Source organism: Chinchilla lanigera, unplaced genomic scaffold (genome assembly GCF_000276665.1).
Source record: "Chinchilla lanigera isolate Chin_1 unplaced genomic scaffold, ChiLan1.0 scaffold00090, whole genome shotgun sequence".
NCBI lineage: Eukaryota > Metazoa > Chordata > Mammalia > Rodentia > Chinchillidae > Chinchilla > Chinchilla lanigera.
In genome coordinates this window covers 2,862,164-2,882,465 of record NW_004955491.1, presented here as the reverse complement: position 1 = coordinate 2,882,465, position 20,302 = coordinate 2,862,164, and the positions used below count along the sequence as shown (strand labels likewise).

General features: G+C 37.2%; 1 protein-coding gene across 1 annotated transcript in view; it reads right to left on the bottom strand.

Moving 5' to 3' along the window:
* Cntnap2 (contactin associated protein-like 2) overlaps positions 1 to 20,302 on the bottom strand; it is a 1,999,509-nt gene that overhangs the window by 1,100,045 nt on the left and 879,162 nt on the right. Inside the window, exons 5-6 of the mRNA XM_005404887.2 lie at positions 3,765 to 3,968; positions 523 to 596 (exon numbers count right to left, since the gene is read on the bottom strand). Of these exons, the coding sequence (XP_005404944.1) occupies positions 523 to 596; positions 3,765 to 3,968 (278 nt within the window). The remainder of the gene's footprint in view (positions 1 to 522; positions 597 to 3,764; positions 3,969 to 20,302) is intronic.

Genomic DNA, 20,302 nt, shown 5'->3' with positions numbered 1-20,302 from the left:
AATAAGACAAAAACAAAAAAATCTCTCTTTAACAACAAAACGTGAGGTTTTTTTTTTTTTTTTTTTTTTTTTTTTTTTTTTTTTTTTTAATTTTTACTGTGCCATAAATTCTGCTAGATTTTGGTGACTCCTTAGGAAATCAGTGTCACACAGGCTCGGGAGCTGGAGGACCTGGTGAGAAGGGTCACTGATTCTTCTCCCGTGTGGTGGAATCGAATGCTGAGGTGTGGTGCTGATTCAGGGTGTGTGTGGAGCAAGGGAGACCGAGGGGAGGGGATAGGAGAAGAAAAGGAAGTTAAGGACAAGGGTTCCTTGTTTATTCCAGTCAATACCTACAGGAGAAGACTACAGCAGGAAGACAGCTGGTATAGATTCATTGGCGTTAGAGAGGGGCTGGAGCTCTCTGAGTGTGTGCATTTCTGTGGCTGTCATGTATTCCTGGGAGTCAATAAAACTCCGGGAGTAAACTACTTTCTAGTGAAAGGGTGGTGAGCTTTTTTTGTGAAGTTATATACCAGTTACTTGTTTCTGAAAGGTAATGTCACAGAGCTGTAATAAACCACAGTTGATTTTAAAGGTTACTCCAGGAATTTCATCTGGGAGAAAAACAAACCTGAAAAAATAAGCATCTTCAGATATAATACAACTGCTCTATGTTGGGGGGGCAGGTACATGTGCTCATTAAAGCATATATTTTACCAAAATATTTATATTTTGGTTCTGGTTCCTTTCCTGTAATCCCTTCCTTTTTCTTTCTACCGGACCTTGCTTAAAATTTATTTTAAGCTATTTCCCCCAAGTAGCGCAACATATACAGGTTCATTTATTATTGCATGTAGAGAACATTATAAAGAATCAAAAAGTGAAACAAGATAAAAAAAATTTGCACCACTAAAAATACTTCAGCCTACTTTCTTCCAGGTGTTTTCCTACAGATACTTTAAATTATAAGTATATATAATTAAAATGCACATACATTTCAAATTATCTATATATAGATAAGTATCAATGATTAAAAATGTATGTAACGTGGAACCTTGTATCACAGGCTTAATTCTTTCTAGAATTATACACTTGAACAAAAATATTTCATATGTGCCCAGATTATTATTGTGTATATATTTATTATGAAGCAATTAATATCATATTATATATATTTCATACCTGATAATTTTATCTTAATATAGTATACTCCTTGCCCATAAAATTTCAAATTAGCACAGCCATTTTAAATGCCTTTATCATATATTTCTATACAAAACTTTTTCCCCAGATTTTGACCTTGTCATTGACATCGCTAAAGTACATCATTGAAGTTAAATAATTTGTGGTCATTGTAATTATTTCTTAGGATTACTACACCAAATGTATATTTCTATTCTAAATGTTTAAAGGTACATTGTCAAATTGTTTTCCTGAGGAAGTTTTCTTAATTACAGAGCAGTGAAACAATCTTTTCATTATGTACACAGCAACACTGGTATGTTTCTTTTATGACAAAAATTAATATCTCATTATTTTGTTGTGCTTTTCTTTTTGAGATAGTGTGGTTAAACATTTGGTGTTTACAGAATGTTTATATATATACATATATTTATTGTTTATATATATTTTAAATGAGTTATCTTTTGTATCTAATGCCTACATTTTCTCCTAATATTTTGGTGGTTTGTGGAGTAGCAAAGTCTCTTAATAATGAGTGATATTAACCGTCTGTATTTGACATTTACATTCTTCTGAGTTCACATGAATCTTGATTATTTAATTGGTAAGCACTTAGTGTTTAATGTAATTAAGTGATCCAGAACATTTTGTGTGATCTTTTTCCTTTTTTTTTCAGAAGCCATTACTTTTAGCAAATCAGATTTATATTGTGAAACGTTCTATTTTTCAAAGGGTCCATGTTTAAAATAGTTATTACCTACCTAAAACTAAAGTTACATTTTTGATACTATGCTGAATTTCAAAGTAATAAAAGTTAATAGCTATAAGCCATAATGAGAAATGTCTGGACACTCAAGCTGGTAACTGGTTAGGAAATCAAAGAGGCAGGGCCTTCTGACACTCTGATATTTCAGTTTTGTAGCTTTCTATTTTGATGATTTCAACCTGTGAATTTGAGATATTTGTATATTTCATAGTGTAAAACGTTTGTGGAATTTTTATTTCATTACAACAGAAAAATTTTAGGGAACATATGATGCCTTGAAAGAATCCTTGGAGCCTGGACTTTTTAGCCAAACAAGAGGGAGATCATTTCTCTGCATGGACTGTAATTTTGAGGGCCAGTACAAATGTTGTGGAGCTTGTTCTTAGCTTCAAGTAAATACCAGCTCCCTTGTTAACATGTGGACATGCATTGGTATTTGCTACTTAAAAGCAATAATACTCAAAACAATAACTCCTCTGAGTCACCTTTTCCCTGGCTAGTGTTTCATTTCTCTGCTTCCTTCATTTGTATTTTGACTATATTCAAAAGATTTACTTCCACAACATTTCACCCTTTCTTTACCTATAAAAGAAGTCAATAAAGCTATCTTTCCTCTTCTTCCATAGAGAGTAAATTAACACTACCCTCCATGTCATCAAAGCCAACATTCACGTCTCCATCTTCACCTCGTATGACATTTAAATGAATTTAACAGCAATGGTCACTTCTTTCCTTTCCTTGGTCTGTGTGATACTACACAGTCTTTATTTCCCTCTCCTCACTGTCTACTTCTTGGAGTTCATGCAAGTGTCTTCTCTTATCAGCCTCACATATACAATTCTAGAAAAGAAACTTCTATTGAGATATGCCATAGGCAAGTCAAATGCTCCATCTTCAAACAAATCTAAGTTCCTTCTGAAGTTTTTCTACTTCTGCAAATGACATGAATATCCATTTGGTGTTCAAGCCCAAATTTTAGCAATTGTTTGTTTCTATGCTTTTGTTTTATGTCATCTCCAATTCATCACAAGTCATGCTGAATTTTCCCCCTAAGATAATTTCCTTAATAGATACATTCCTCTGCATCTCCACTGATAACCATCTAATGCAAGTCCGACCTTGTCTCTCCTGATCTCCATGGGTCTTGCTTTGACTCTCATGCTCACAGAAGCAATTCTCCCTACAGAAGTCTCAGTCCACTACTAAAAGTAAGATCACCATGTAGTTTAAATCTGCACTGGATCCACATATTCTTAAAATAAGATGTTGACTCTTTACTATACCTGCAATATCCCAGCAGCATTGGTACCTTCCACTAAGGTGCTATTCTACTTCATGCTATTAGGGTTTGTTTAATTAATTGATCACCAAGAGTTTTCAGCCTCAATACTGATTTTTCAGCTTCTAGAAGACTTTTCTAATATTGGATTGCTTTGGAAGGGGGTATGTGAACCTATGCCCATGATCTTATTAACCTGCTTTACTGATTTCATCACACTTATTATTTGAAATCATTTATTTTAAAATATAAGAACATCTAATATAGTATCTAACTCCTGCACTAGGTCATATGCTTCATGAGCTGAAGCACCTTGTCTGTCTGTTCCCTCATGTATGCTCCAGACTGGTATGGACACCTTGCCTATGACAAGCGTTTAACAAATATTTGTGAAGGAAGTAGTGTACCCGTATACACCAGCTTCCAAGGGTGAAGAATGAATTGACAACATAAGGTGACTTATATTTACAATTTACATTTTGAATGATTAATCTAATGTTTTCCTAGTGGGAATATGAACAAAGGGAAAGAATGATGTGGTGGGTCAGAACAAACCTAGGTTCAAACTGAGGACCAGCTTGGCTTTCTGCAGTTCCAGCGTGATGTAGTCTCCTTGCTGCCCCTCCCCGTGCAGGAGCACCCCTTCACTCTCCGAGGTTTTAAATTTCAGGGAGACGACGTCCTTCAGGGTTTTCATCTTCTTGTTTCTGAATCTATACGGCAACACGACATGGCCATCAAAGTTGATAACATCGGCCCCTAAAAGAAGAAGAAAGAAACACCTTGTTAATTTAGTCGTTCTGCGTTCCCACCCACTCCAGTGGATAGCTACATGGAAGAAATGGGAATTAAAGATGTGTTTCCTGAGGAATCTAGAGTCCTTCATTCTTATGCTATTCAGCTTTTTGTTTTACTAAGTGTCCTAAAGTAGATTTTATAGGGATTGCTAACAAAGAATGATCATAAATGTCTCTTCCAATATAAAATTTTATTTCATCATTATTAATAATGTAAACTCAATTAATAGGTTAATTAATATACTTCAAATTTTAACTTTGGAATCGAAAGTTTAGTCCAGAAAAGCTCTAAGAGATTACAAGATTTGATTATTTGTTTCCTAAGGAAGGTATTGCTTAATGGTTTATAGATATGTTTTACTTCAATATTTCCCCTTTTTAAAATGAGTGCGGCAATACATGCGTGTAATTCCAGCCTTCTGGGAGGTTCAGGGAGGATGACTGCAAGTTCAAGCCCAACTTGCACAACTTAGTGACTTTCAATTCTGCTTAAAAATAGGATAGAAAGAACTGGGGATGTAGGTCAGTGGGAAGACCCTAGGTATGATGCCCAGTACTGAAAAAAAAAATCCCCCTTCTTTCTAAGAATCTAGGAACTCCAAGTGGAGTTTTGGATGGTATACTCATTTTTCAATGGTTTCCATATTCCACATTTTTAGTAAGTTTTTTATAATATTCAACATGTATAACTAATTGAACTTTGAGACATATCATAATATTTGCTCTTAAGCATTATCTTTGTCTCAAATTCTTCATTACTTCCTCATACTTTGACTGCAGAATGTTTTTGATTACAACGGACACAGATCCTCACCTTCCCAAACTGAGTTAGACAAAAGTACATAGTCATATTATGACCCATGAGCTCTAATTTGAATTTTGAAGATTACTTTAAAATAATGGAAGTATATAAGCTCTTTAGAACTATGGACAGTCTTTGCCGTTCTCAAAAGTAGGTAATTGTTTGGGTGGGTCTCATCACTGCTATTAATTCACATCAGAAATAGCAAATGAGATGATGGTATTTATTATGCACTATTGGCCAATGGCTTCCTACCTCATGGAATGGTTCACAGGGGATTTGTAATCATTCAGATTAAATATTTACCCAAATAGAAGCTTAGTAACCATTTTTAGATATATATCATTAGAATGTTGTCAAAATTTCACTTGTTTTCTTTAATTTTGAAGTCATGGAAAATTTAGTCAAAGCACACAACTCTAGTTACTTTAGAATTACAAGTATGGAAAAAAAAAAAAAACCAGCCTCTCAGTTCTGAGCAAAGTCTGCCTGACAATCTCCATGAGGAAACATTGGAGAACAATCATAGCAAGTTTAAGGCTTGTCAGAGAAGTATTTTCTCATTTCGTGTCCTGGTGCTCTGGCATTGGTTTACTTCAATCAGCACCGAGAGCACTGTGGTTTGCCTGGTTAGCAGAGCATTCCACAGCCGGTTCTTTGGAGCTATGGCAGGAGAGATACAGGGCTGCCATGGCCACATCCTCTTTGGCCTGGGCACTACGGGCCTTCTCAAGCTTTTACTCTTAATTCTGCAAAGTGAATTGTTGTCAGTTCAGTTACTTCCTCCATGACCTCAAATCTATGCTTTCCTTTCAAATCAAAAAAGGCTTTCACATGCTTTAAAATATGTATCTGACATCTCAAATATGGATCCTTTTAAATGATACAGTGGATGGTGTTGCATTATACAGTAACAAGTTCAGAAAGCAAAAGTTGACTTTGAACTTTCTAGTTTTCCTACAATCTGTTCTTTACTGCACACAAAGCTTTCCTTAATCAACAGACTTCTGAGACTGTGAATCACAGAGGTTTATTTCAATACAGGTTGGGGGAACTAACCATTAAATTTTGGCTTCTGCTAACATTGCAAAGCCAATTAGACTTTAGCTTAATCATCTGTGTAGTCATAGCTGAATTCCAAAGGCAATATCTTTATCATCCATGATGAGAGATAGAGGAGAGAGAAAATGGCATCTCATTTTGAGAGGTGAGGCTAAATTTATAATCCAGCAGTTGGCAGAAATTCCTTTTTGTCTTGAAAAGTGAATAAACAAAAACAGCAGGGAGTCAGTTCTGACCCTTTGGAAAGTAATTTGCCATCAAGTTTCTATCAGTGACAGTTGAGTAATAGACACACCATTATTTTATACACTGTCAGTATATATTAATTGACATAAAATACTTCTCTCAGGAAATAAGTATTCCTGGAGTTTAGAGAAAAGGAATGACTGCACTTGCATTTTCTCCTAAATAAAAATATGGATTCAATTCCAAGTACAGAATAGAGATTTATGCAAATATTGATGCAAAGAAAAATGGGACAGCAAGGATGATATGGCTTATTTTCTCAGACAGTCCTAAGCTATTAATACAAACATGAAGGAAAACTGTTTATTGGACCAACTCTCATGTCGCCAGAGGTCAGTCTGTAGTGGATGACATGAAATTTATCAAGCACTCTGCTTATAAAAGCAGATTCCCCCATTGCAAAGCCAAAGTTGTTCTTTGACAAGTTAAATGCTTCAAAAATGTCAGGGTGCTCTCTGCTTATATGAGCTCAGATCCGGTGAAAATTATAAAATTCCTTAAAATTTGTATTATGTAATTTGAACTTAAACACATACTAAACACATACTATACACTTTTAAGAGCATCGGGCTATTGTAACAAACAGTGTTAATAACATCCATCAGAGTTTAGTTCCTACAAAACTACATTAAAATTTCCCTTGACATCTAATAATATGGTGGGCTTACTTTAGGACAATTCACTTTTTCCTTCCACTATCCTGATTATTTATCACTCCTTAGAATTAAGTTTCTTATGCGGAGATTAAATATGGGTGGTTGAGTTGTTTAAGCAACAATAATAGCTAGTCAAGAAGTGAATGCAAAATCACAGTATTTCCACAATTTTGTTTCTAACAATAACTCAGAGTGGTGGAAATATGCTTAACTCATTAAACCGTCACAGTAGAGCAAGCCTTTTACCTGTGAAAAATTTTATTATTAGTCTTTTCCTTGTGAATGTGGATATTTTGGAGCAATATCTATTGTGTAAGATTTTATATATGTTAAAATTCTTTTACCAAAAGTATGATATATATTTACTGTGAAAAAGAAATTATCTCATGCAGAAGTACTGAGCATAGGATATGAATCTCAACCACAAGGAATTATTCACACTAATAAGCACTAGGTTGCTGCATTTTAGATATTTACCTATGAACCCAATTTTTTAATGTATGGAACAATCTATACATTATTTTATACATGCATTATTCTATTTTTATATTATGGCACATGCATTTCATTATACCTGTACACATATGTGTGCATGCATATATTATACACATAAAAGATATGTATTATTTCATATTTTATATGAATCATATATGCACATATACATATGTGTTCTCATATACATTTTATATCTGAAGATGAAAAGATATGTAATTAATGAAAATAAATACTAAGGGCCTTCAAGAACTTGAAATATATTTCTAAAACTAAAGTTTAACAATGCATGGAGGAATTTTCCAGGTTGGCAAATTTTACATTAATGCAAATCTATGCATTTTTTTAAAACTTAGATGCTGATATTTTAGATCCGTTGAACATTTTTTACAAAATGGTGTGACTTCCAGCTTCATTCTTTTCCTATTCACTCAGTTTTATTTTTCTGTAGCCCGTACTTCTACCTGGCATATTGAAATGTTTGTGTATTTACAGTATGTCTCCTCTGAGAATGAACCAACACCAGAGATTTTGTCTGTTCCTCTTGAAGCTAAGTAGCTAAAACAAGGCCTGAAAACCATTGTTCATCAAGTATGTGTTGAATGATTGAATTTTATCATTCATACTTCAATAAATTAGGTTAAAGCATTATAAATGCTATTATTTTATATGTTTACATTAAAATTAGACACTAGATTGGAAGAATTTTCTAGAGTCACACTGGTCTACCTTGGTTCCACAACTATAAACATATCTAAGGTTTCAATTATCAGAAGAAATATTAATGTGAGACAGCATTTTCAAAGCTGTGGTGGTAGCCAAGAATTCATTCTATTGTTTTTACTGACTCTTGCCTGGAAATGACATAAACTCACATAGGATCTGTCTCACTCAATCTATATATGTTTGTTATCTGATTATTTTCTTCTAAGTCACTGTTTTTACTTTCAATGTGTTTGTGATTTAAACCTAAGTGAATGATGAAAAGATCACTTTAATAGATCCCTTTAAAAACTGATCTAGACAGAGACTGAAATATAACCTTTCCTTTGGGAACCATGAGACGACACAGAAAAATCCTCAAAGAGTTTTTCATGAAGACTAGCATCTCCCACTGTGCACAATATTTCCCCTTAAAGTATGCTGCCTTGCCATGACATCATGTACAGTAGCCAACAGTATCAGAGAAGTCTGATTGCATTTCTTCATGAAGAGGAGAATCCAATATTCAGTTGTGTGTAACATGGGTTCTCATGGGTATTCCATAAGACTACTTATTCTACTTGTCCAGTATACAGTTCTTTCCCCAGACCTCAATACACTCATTCTGTTTCCCAATAGTCAGTCACTCAAGTTGGAAATGTGGAACTTTTCTGAGCTCTATTTTTCACCCCCTACTTCCAGCCACATCCAAGTCTTGCAAAATTATGCACTACTTTATTTTTTCAAACTCAAGGCTTAGGCACTACCACTTGGCTGACATTGCTATCCATGCTGTCTGTTGTATTACAGTTATTAAATGAGTAATATCCATCTTAAGGGATCTGATTTTCCTTACATCTATTTATTCTCTGCACTGGAGCTAGAAACATCTTTCTGAAATAAACTCATTTGCTGAGAAGTTAAAACTCCAGGCTCTGCAATGCAGCCTACAACACTTTAGAGATAATAACTGTTGCCTCCCCGCCCCCTCGGATGTATTATTTAGCACCATCTTCCACTTTACCTGCTAATGATGGTAACCTGACAGTCTCCTGCTGACTTTGCCTAGTGTCTGTCTCCATGAACTGCCATGTTTTCTTCAGCTGGCTCAATCAGGTCTTAAGAAAGGCTTACCCACCAGAAAGCATTTCTGTGTGAGTCAGCCTTTACCTACTGCTCCATAGCACCTTCTGAGCCCCTGTCATGTCACCCCTCTGCTCATACTGAGATCATCTGGATGGGTCTGATTTCCTCTCTCGACTTTAAGATAGAGACTAGGATAGAGACTTTGGACTGTTCGGCTTAACATTCTTTGTGCACGAAACCCTTCTTAAAACTCAGCTAAACATAATGTATGCTTGAAGTAACAAGGAAAAGAGGAATTCCACTATGTTCTTGTCTCCCTTCAAAATTATACCTGGAGCTTCACAATTTACTTTCTAAGAGTACAGATTTATGCATTATTTAATAGTATGCATTTATCTGAATATTTTGACCGTAGGTTTTTGTGTGAGTAGCATAAAATAGAAAATTCTGCTATTATACTGGAGTTTATAAGTCAAAGGCACAAATACTGAATTCCTACAAGAGTTTAACTAATATATATATGTATATAATACCTTTCATATATTCTGAGATTGAAGTTACTAAATCTTAAATACCATTGTAACACAGTTACTTTATGCTACCCTCAGACAAATATATATTTATATTTATAAGCAAGATAAATATAACATATATGCATTTTTATTACTGAATTATTTCATGAAAAACTATATATACAACTGGCTAAGTATATGGTTTGTTCTCTTGAACCAAAAACATACACAGGCAAGCATTAGTAATTTTGAAAATATATTATTAAAAGTTATATTAGTCAATATGAAAAGACAAAATCCAAAACATCTGATGGGCCCTCCTCCTCCCAAAATGTCCAACAGTTTGTGCACACACACACACACACGCACATACACACAAGAGACATACCCATATTGTGTTTTCCCTCCCATCTACTCATAGCTCAGAGAATATCAAAATTTCAGTGCAACCCACTATTAAGTCAGGTTAGCGCTCTAATATATCTGATCACACAGAGATATTAAGCAATTTCTGAAAATTAGCATAAAATCTATTGGTAGGAAATCCATGCAAAGGCTATTTTTATTTATTTTTGTAAATCAAAAAGTCAAACTAATTAGACTTTTCTGCTCTGTGGTAATATTGCTGTTTCCTGAAAATAATGCTACAGTTTTGAGCATACCAAATCCGTTTTTCTGCTTGGTAGAAGACTTTCCAGAATTGTAAATTAAGTAAAAATGGTACCGAGATGGGGACAGGAATGAACGTCAAGGAACTTGTCAGAATGTCTTCAATTTGAAGAATTCCCAGCACTTATTTACGATTTTAAAGCATCGTTTCAGCATTGGTATCTAAATGTCCATGCTATGCAGGCTGAACTGTGATGATGGGACCTATTCTGAGGTAGTGTTTCAACAGCGTTGAAGAAATAATTAATGCTACTAGTAAAGGGGGAATGGTAGAAATTGGCCATGGGAAGGCAAGGCAGTGATAGGCATGCTGGTCATTCTCAACTCTTCTCTGGCTTACCTTCAGCTCCCCCTATGTCTTAACCATGGCCTTTATTTGCATGTTTGGATGCCTTGACACCTGCGACTTTGGTGATCCAAAGGGGCCACAGTCCCCAGGGTGAACCTGCTGCTACAGTCAGTGAGTGACTTACCCACAAGTACGCTTTCCAAGTACAAACCAGTTAACCCACCATCCACAAGTCAACTCTCTCCCATATGGCGCTCTAAGTTTTGCAGCCAATTGCCCCTTGGCCTGGGCACTTATGGCCAGATGACAGATGACTTGGGAGACAGCATCTCTGCCCCACAGCCCCTGGAGAGTATTACAGCTGCCCCATCTCTGCCCCACAGCCCCTGGAGAGTATTACACGCCAACATCTGCTTACCTTGCCTGACTTCTTCATGTAGAAACTGCAAGACTGTCTTGTCCATACACCCCTCTCTCCTTTGCCTCCTTACAGATCCTGGTGACCCCCCTTGTACCCCTCTCACTCAACTTGCAGCACAGCTGACTACTCTGTCCAGAACTGTGGAATAATTTTCCAATCGCAGATGCTTCCTGATATGCTGGCCTTACCACCTCTCAAACTTTCTATTGGTATCTTTTAATATACCATCTACAGACAATTCCTTTTACGCATTTTTACAAAAGGAGAGACAACTCAAAGTGGTGATCAAAGACGGAAAGAATCTCAGACTTGTTCGTAAGTTATTTCAGAGATCTTCAGACAGGTCCTTTAAAGTAAATTTTAGAAACCATTACTAAATGTCTGATATCAGCTAGATTCACTGATATAGCTTCTACATCCCCAATTTTGCAAAAGTCTCCAAGGCTACTGTAGTAAAAGAGTGAGTTTCAAGAAAGAATTGATAGAGGAATGAAAAGAGAATTAAATGGAATAGGATAAAATCAGACAGAGGAGGGAACAGAACATTCAGTTATTCTAAAGACCTCAGTTTGGTGTCAACTTAAGTCATACAAAAGGCTCATGGGTGATGGGCACTTTGGGGCATCTTGTAATCATAAGATGACCTAATGTGCCCTGTGGAAGATCTGTTATCAGTGATGGTGTGCTAAGAAGAAGATGAGTGTTCAGATGTGTGTCATGGAAACAAAACTGCATTTGGATGCAAGAGGAGCAACGGCTGTTAGGGTGAGAGGCAGAGAGATAAAAAACCCAGCTGTAAAAGAAGCTGACATTCTGGCAGGAGACAGAGGTTACAGAGAAATAGAACACATGAGGCACCTATTTCATTAATGAATGCAAACCTTTCTGGGTCAGTACCACTCGGAGTTTAAAAGAAGTAGCTATAGTGATTGAAGGATTTTAGATGGATGCTTACAGTCATGGTTTTATCCAATAGTACGACAAATTCAACACCACAAAAGTATCGAGGCTTTTAATGGAATAAAGTCTTCCCTTTAAGAGTGCCAAATATTTCTCTTTAAAACAAACTAAATATTGGCATTCACTTATGTTTATATCTTTAATCTTTAAACAGAACCTCAGAAGTCTGTCACTTCTTTAGTTATTTCAAATTTCTGTGTTCTATCCATTTAAAATTCATACCTAAAAAAACCAAAACCAAAAAAAAATGAGCTCAGTAAGGCTCCAAACTGTGTACACATCACCAACAATTTCTGCAAAGTTTCCTGAGTAAGGAGCCATATGTAAGGGCTGAATAGAAGGGAATGTCATTTGTATTTGTTTTTATTTTCTGTTTTGGTCCTGAAAGTTAAATAAGTTTGTTCAAACAGTTCACACTTATTTGCAAGATATTGGGACATATGCTCAGTACGCTTCAAGTTTATTTCTGTGGTGTAGTACATTGCAGCTCTGTTTTATTTTCGGTTTGATTTCACATACCTTTGGGTGAAACTTACCTCATCCATAAAATAGGATTAATAAGGCTCAGAATGTACACATGTTGTGAAAGAATGCACTCGCTCTCCTCTGCTAGAGCAGTGGGGTCCTGTCAGGTAAGATGGTAAATGGTGCCCTGTGGCCCAGTCACCCCACACCTCAGTGACTTGGGTGCTGGAGAGAATCTGATTCACTGTGACATGGGGGCTGTCCGTTACTTCACAGCACCTCCACACTCTGGGGTCCTGTGGAACAGGCTGAATTACTTCCTTTCTGTAAATGAGCAGTGATCATACTTGTGCAGAGAGCCGGCCCTGAGAGGGATGAAATGATTTGAAGCTCCGGATATTAGAAGTCACATCTTCAGTTCTCAGAGGGCCCAAGCTGCTAGCACAACACGAGTAGTGCCGCCTTGTTGTAGCTATCCTGTTGTTTTCTGTCTTTCACTTTCTCACTTTCGTTGGAGATGGTGGTGATGGAGACATCGATTTCTCTGTGATTACAAATCACCAGGTAAAAAGATGCTGTTATTAACAACTTGGGCACAATGTAGGGCATGAATAGGGAATGTCTGGGATGTGATCACTGGTAAGGGGGCAGTTGCTTAGCATCTGTAGGCAGCTGAAGCTTTTCTGTAAGGCTAGTGGTACTCAAATATTTGTTTCTCAAGAAAGACCATACATCCAAATATTTAATGAAATCTCCCAATTCTTAAACACTGAGCCACAGATTTAGGATTGTATTAAGGCAGAGGCTGAGAGCTGCTGCCTCACAGATGTATTTGTTTGGCTTCCCGTCTCTTTAAACATGGATAGTGTCAAAATATAAGACTGTACGGATCAAAATAATCTGAAAACTTAAATTATCCAGGTTAGCATAATTTACCTATAAATACCTCCAGTGTGTATCAGCAAGGATTTAAATTTCTCAAAAGGCAAAATAAGCAATTCTAAATCAATAGAAGTGAACGCCTAAGGAAAACAACTGTTAATAAAATACAAAAAAGGGTATATTTCCCCCTTTTAAGAAAGGCCAGAGAACTTGTGGTTTTGGGTCAGCATGCTTGGAAATCTCTTTTATTCTGTTGTTATTGCAAAAGAAAATTTAAACATCACAGGACCAAGATTCTCCGTATTTGAGATAGGAGAGAATGAATTATTTAATCCCTAATGGCTCAGTAAATGTCATTAATAAGTAAGCCAGGGGTAAGTTTTGAGAAGGTAAGCCGTAATAAAATGGATTTCTTTTACCGTCTTATTCTCTGTGACTATAAGATACACAATGTAAGATGAAGGTGGACATGAAAACCAGTTTAGAAATGATGTCAGGAGTTGGGGAGAAGGAGGGAAAAAAGGCACGGACTAAGGGAGGGAGGAGAGCAGAGGAAGATAAAGAAAACCGAAGAAAAGAAAACACCATACATTGAAATTCATCTACTGAGACTGTGGATAGAAAACTTGCCAAAGAGGAAATGTGTTATCAGCTGCTATGCTTTGACTATGTCCTTACCAGCTTTACCTGTTGAGAAGTAATCACCATGGTGATGAAATTGGGAGGCGGGGCCTTTGGAAGGTGAGTGGGCCATGGGAATGGAACTCTTAGGAATGGGACTCCCGTCCTTGTAAAAGAATCCTGGGAGAACAGTCCTGCCCCTGTCACCATATGAGGACATGGAAGTCAGGCACCATCTGGGTAGCAGAAGGCAGATTCCCACCAGGCGGAATCTAATGGCTTTAAACTGTTGACTCACATATGCTTTATTTGGCCACACATCTGGCTTTCTGCCTTGCTTTTTTAAATTTAAATTTAATTTTAATCAATACATAAAAACATAAAAGACTTTATACATATTAATGGAGTAGCATGTGATGTTTCAATACATGTATACATTGTGTAATGTTTAAAATCAGGTTAAAGATATCCATCACTTCCTTTTGGTGAAACTTTCTAAATATTTTCTTCTGAATGTTTGAAATGTACCGTTCAGGATCATTATCTACACTCACCCGATTGTGCAGTAACACAGCAGAATTTGCTTCTGTGTAACTGTGAGTACCCAGAAACAACCCTTTAAACTTGCACACTGTCAACATCTAAGACGGCATGGGGCACCCTAAGTCTGAAAATTTTAATTTATTTTGAACTTCTGACCTCTAGAATTTGAGATATACATATGTGTTGTTCATAAGTGACCCACTTTACAGTATTATTTCATAGCAACCTGATAGGACAAAGACAAACCACTGGTGTTGGATGCAGGATGCTGCTCTAGGAAGAAAGTAAAAATTTGAAAACATTTTGAAATTGAGTAATGGACAGAGGCTGGAAGGGTTTTGAGATTCATATTGCTCTGAGTTAATCTTTAAGAGAGTATTTAAAGTGATGAACTTGAAAGCAAGAAGGAGAGGTGTAGAGAGGGCTCCTTTCTTCTTAAAGTGTATCTAGTGGGTGTTAAAAGAATGTGGTAGAAAGGAATAACAGAGGCCATTTCGAGTCTCAAAAATGAGGACCTTGTTTTTGGAAACAAAGCAAGAGCAACTTCTTGTTGCTATTTTATAGCATAAGAGAATCACACTATAACTCTGACGTGCATCTGTGTTCTAGCTTTGTAGAAGGGAGAATTGTGAGTGATGGACTTGGGTGTCTGGCTGAGGCAGTTTCTAAGCACAGCATTGAAAGTGTTATTGTCTTGTCTTCTCTTGAGTGCTACTGTCCAAGGCAAGAGAAAAAGAGGATTTAGAGATGAAATGATTAAAAATGAAGCAGAATGAAGTAAGAAACAAAATGAAGACGAAAAAGCTCATCTACTTTGAAAAAAGTGAAACTATTTGGGAGACAGCAAGAGTGTGGTTAAGCAGCTACTTTGTAAAATGAATATGAATCGATCCACCAAAGGAATTCAGAGCCCTGTGGTCCAAGACAATGGTGGCATCACTGTGGAGGTTTTTCAGAGATCACAAATCATCTGTCACTCCCGTCTGCCCCTCCCATAGGGCCAAGGCTGGGCCACAGAACAATTTCAAAGCTGTGCGCTTTCATGGGACCTTGGTTCATGCTGCCCCACATTGCTCTGAGGCTCTGAGCCCCATGCTCTGGTACCACATTCTCCATCAGGGGCTTCATCTAGTGTTGATCCCAGGGAAGCTCTGGGGATACAAGCGCCACCACCAAGATTTCAAAGGATAGGACAGAGCTCTGCAGAACTCCAGAGGGGAAGACCTGTGAAGGTGTGGGCACTTAGAAAGCCCTTCCATGGGGCTCACCCCAGGGTTTGGGATGGGGACAGCTCAAAGAGAGTGGTTCCTGCTCAGAACAGCTGCAGTTTTGTGCTCCAGGCTCAGAGCCACCACAGAGGTAAGGCCACTACAGAGAGCTATTGAGGGGCAGCACCCACCTCCCAGCAAATCTTTCTGAGCAGTACAGTGAAGATCCTTCCAGTGAGTCTGGAAAACAGAGCGACTATGCAAAGAATACTGGTCTCAAGACTTGGGGCTTGTAATTTGGACTTGTTAACCTCTCTTTCCTACGTTTCCCTTTGGAATGGGGATGTCTGTCTCTGCCTGCTTGCCCTACCTTGTATTCTAGAAGCGATTATGGCTTGTATCTAGATTCCCCCCCAAAAAACTGCATTTGGTCATAGGTGGGGCTCTTTTGAGGTAGCTGGATTTAGGGTGTGTGAATATGGATTAAGGGTGTGTGATAACTAAAGTAGTCCACTGATTGGTTTAACATGGCTGGTATGGATAACAGGAAAGCTCACCCTGAGTGTGGGTGCTATCAGCCACTGGACTTGTAGCCTGAATGGAATAAAGAGAAGGAAGGTTCACTGCCTCTTGCCTACCCTGCCATGGACTGTTCATCCTGTCATGTCCTTCTGCTTTGCTGCCCTGCCTTGGAGCCATCCAATTACAGACTGAACCTTCTACAAAGTGTGAGCTAAAATAAACCTTTCCTCCTCTTATGTGTGGGGGATGGGTATTTTGTCTCAGCAATAAGAAAGTAAGTAAATCACAAGCACATAGCTTGTTTAATTCCACAAGTTCATAGTTGGAGAGCTGTTTGCTTCAGGATGAATTATATTGCGAATCTCACCCACACCTTATTTAGAGGATATGTGGTTGAGACTTTACATTTAAAATTCAAAATTAATGCTGGGGCAAACTAAGACTTTGGAGCTACAGAGTTGGCATGGATATATTTTGCATGTCAACAATGAATGAATTGGGGCAGGGGTTTGGGGCAGAAGGCTCTTGTTTGAACACTCATTAATTTATAATTTATGTACAGAAATCTAATCATCAAAAGAATCAAAATATGATATCTGGTATGTACCTATACCGCATGACGAATATATTTATTATTTATTGCAAACATATACTAATAAAAAATTTTAGAAGAGAAATTTTGTCACTAGTTGGTCATATTGGAGAGCTGAGCATTTGGGAAGCGGATAGGTCGTGGGGACAGAGCCTTTGTGATTGGGATTACTGCTCAACCAAGGGGAACCAGAGAGCTGCCACTGTGTGAAAACACAGCAAGAAGATGCCTGTGTGAACCACGATGCTCTCACCAGCAGCCACATCCAAAGGTGTCTCGACCTTGAACTTCCCCCAGCTCCAAACTGTTAGAAATAATTTTTTTTTCTTTTTTTAATAAACTACCCCACTTTCTGGTAGGTTGTTATTTATGTTGGCCTGCATAAAAGTTCCAACTAACAGATCCGTCCAATCCTTCATGACTTGTGGCTTCTGCATTTACAAGCTGGCCTGATTGCTGAGAAATGTGTTTGTGAGGCCACTCTCCCCGTGCATGACTCAAAACCCAAGTCGCTGGACACGAGATGGGTGTTCACAGCTGACTTCCACGAAGACCACACTCTGCCTCCTTGTGGCAGCTCTCAGACTGTCCTTCTTGTGATCTGTTTGGGCCACGTTTTTCATAATTTCATGCCTTTTTAGGGGTGATTTCATAGCTTAAAATGGCTCCCTCCCAAGTGCAGAGCAAAGTGTTCATGCACACAGCGTCTGTGTGTATCTGGTAGATAAGTCATGTTGAGGTCTAAGTTATAGTTTACATTGTGTCCTTAGTAAATGTAGTTAACATTGTTTCCCATGAGCTCAACATTAATGAAACAGCAGAGAGTATCATTTAAGGTGTCTGTAAACAGAAACACACATAAATCAACATCATAAATTGATTGGTTGACTGCCATGTAGACAGCAGAAGCTCTCGGGCAACTAACCCTACATTTCCTCTAGAAGCATTAACTCAGTGTTTGGCAATTTAGCGTCTGACTACTTTGTAGCTATTATGGATTATAAGGAGTCACTCTACTTACATTGCATTTGGGCATTTTTAAATGGTAAAGAACCATCTCAAACATTAAGTATATGTCAGTGAAAATATACTAAAAATATTTAAAGAACTTTAGAAAAAATGCAAATCTCCTCGTAAATGTGTGCAATGCTACATTGGTATCATTTGACCAAAATAATACTTCTTTCATTCCTTTTATTTATTTTCATTTTATAAATATGCATTTTAGTACAGTAAGTCCCCAGTTTAACAAGTTCCATTCCAGGAAAATGGTTTGTAAATCAGATTTGTTCACAAGCCCATGAAATGAATCTTCTACAGTACACCTGTGAAAGTTCACAACTTGAAAGTCTCTGGTTTCTAAGTCAGGGACTTACATAGACCAATATACCAATAAAGCAAATAAGGCTGAATCTCTTATTCTTCACCTTAGCTGCCATTAAGCTCTCTAGTGACAATAAACATAATTATTGCAAATCATTCAGCACTTTTATATAAGTAAATCCAATTTCAGTCATGTGGGACTATGCAATATCCAATTCTTACAGAATCACAGAGTTTACACATATCCTCTAATTTAAATTTCTTAGGTAGGGTCCAAGTTATCTTTTTTATTTAGTCACTTGGTCATTGACTCCTTTTCTGGAGTTTATAGGAAACATTATACTTCAAATTTGCTAGATAAAAATACAAATTGTTCTGAATTTATTAAAGTGGGAATATTAACCTGTAGCCTCTGTAAGGTCTAAATTATTTAACAGCAATATATGTACATTATGGCTATACACGTAAGTGACTTCTTTTATTTTAAGAGTTTGAATATTCTTTTGTATAATTTATATTTTAAATTTTACTCCTGAATATAAATCAAGAACTCCTCTTGCAAAGACTTGGCATTTTCTTTTCAATAAAATATTAGAACTATTAGAAATCTATTAATGTACTTTCTGAATCCCATAGATCCAAGAATGGGATAATTTTCAGTTCAGAAAACATAAGAACAGACAAATGTCACAAATTCACGTTAATTTTAGAAAAGTGTTTTTTCGAGGGCTAATAAGAATTGGATTTGGAAATAGGATACATTTTTGACACAGTGCCTACCCATCTTGTTTTCAACTTTGTGGATCTCACATTCTCCCCAGTGTAGGCCAGTCCTAACAATTTATGCACTTCACAAGGCTGACAGATACAGCGCTGTTACAAGTGCTATTTATAGGAGGGGAGCAAAGTCCTTCAAATGTCGGCGGTCCAGCTTCTCTTAATGTAGGCCCAGAAGTGCAGCCCATGTCTCCATTCTGAGGGACAAATGCACGCTGAGCAGGGAATGTGTCAGAAATTGAAAGCCATGCCAGCTTTCTCCTGACCCAGGAGGATGTGGCTGGACCAGAAGCATCAGGCTGACCCCTTTGGGTACAGGGCAGCACTGCTTTGAGCCCAGAAGCAGGGAAAGGGTCCTGGCCAACTGGCCCTTGGGGGAATAATTGACTCTCTGGGCCTGTAATATAATTTCCTTCAGCTCCAAAATTAAGCATCTCATGTTGCGGGTGACTTTCCCAAGCTTATAAAAGAAAAAATAAAAACAAAAGCCAAAACCCAAAATTGGAAAGAATGAAATATACCCCATTCATTTGTTTTTACTTGTGGATTTAGTGTGGATTCTAAAATGGAAGAATTCAGAATTTCAGAACATATTCACATTTTCTGATTTTTTTTTTCTTTTTTGTCTTTTTGAGACAGAGTCTCGATATGCAGTTCAGGCTGGCCTTGAGCTCACTTTGTAGCCCAGGTTGGTCTTGAACTCGCAGTGATCTTCCTGCCTCAGCCTCCCAAGTGCTGGGATTATAGCTGTGTGCTACCACGCCAGGCATTCCTGATTATTTTGACACAGTATCAACCAGACCTTCCCAAGGTCAGTTTTAAAATATAAAATCCAGAGATAGTGAAACATTTTTGTGAATGACTACTTGAACAACAGCTAAAACCTATGTACTAAAGCTTCAAAAATTGCAAATTAGAGCAAAAGTGTTATGACCTAATACCTCATGTGATTGTTATTTTTAAAGAAACAAATGTTCATCTGTAATTATTTTAAAGGTGTTATAAGTGGACCCTAACAAGATAATTTATATGATAAGTAGTATGCTAATATTATTACAGTCCCACAAAAAGACACAAGATTAGTAAGATTGGATTATTTTAATTCTAGAACATGGGAAACTTTATCTGAACAAAGTAAAGAAAATACTGATGTCTGCAATTACCTGGGGCCAGGGAAAGTGAATTTATGAGTTTCACCAAGTATCAGTGACCTAACCCCATCCAGCTAAAACATAATTCATTACAACGGCATATCCATGGAATCCCAACACTCTGAGAAGCTGAGTCAGGAGGATCACAAGTTGGAGTCCACTCTGACCAACTTAGAGACCTAGGGAGATCTTGTCTCAATCAATCAGTCAATCATCAATCAACCCATCAATCAATCAATCAGTTGCTGGGAATGTAGCTCATTGTGAAGGCCCTGGGTTCATTCTTCAGGAAAATAGTGATGACAGAAATAAAGT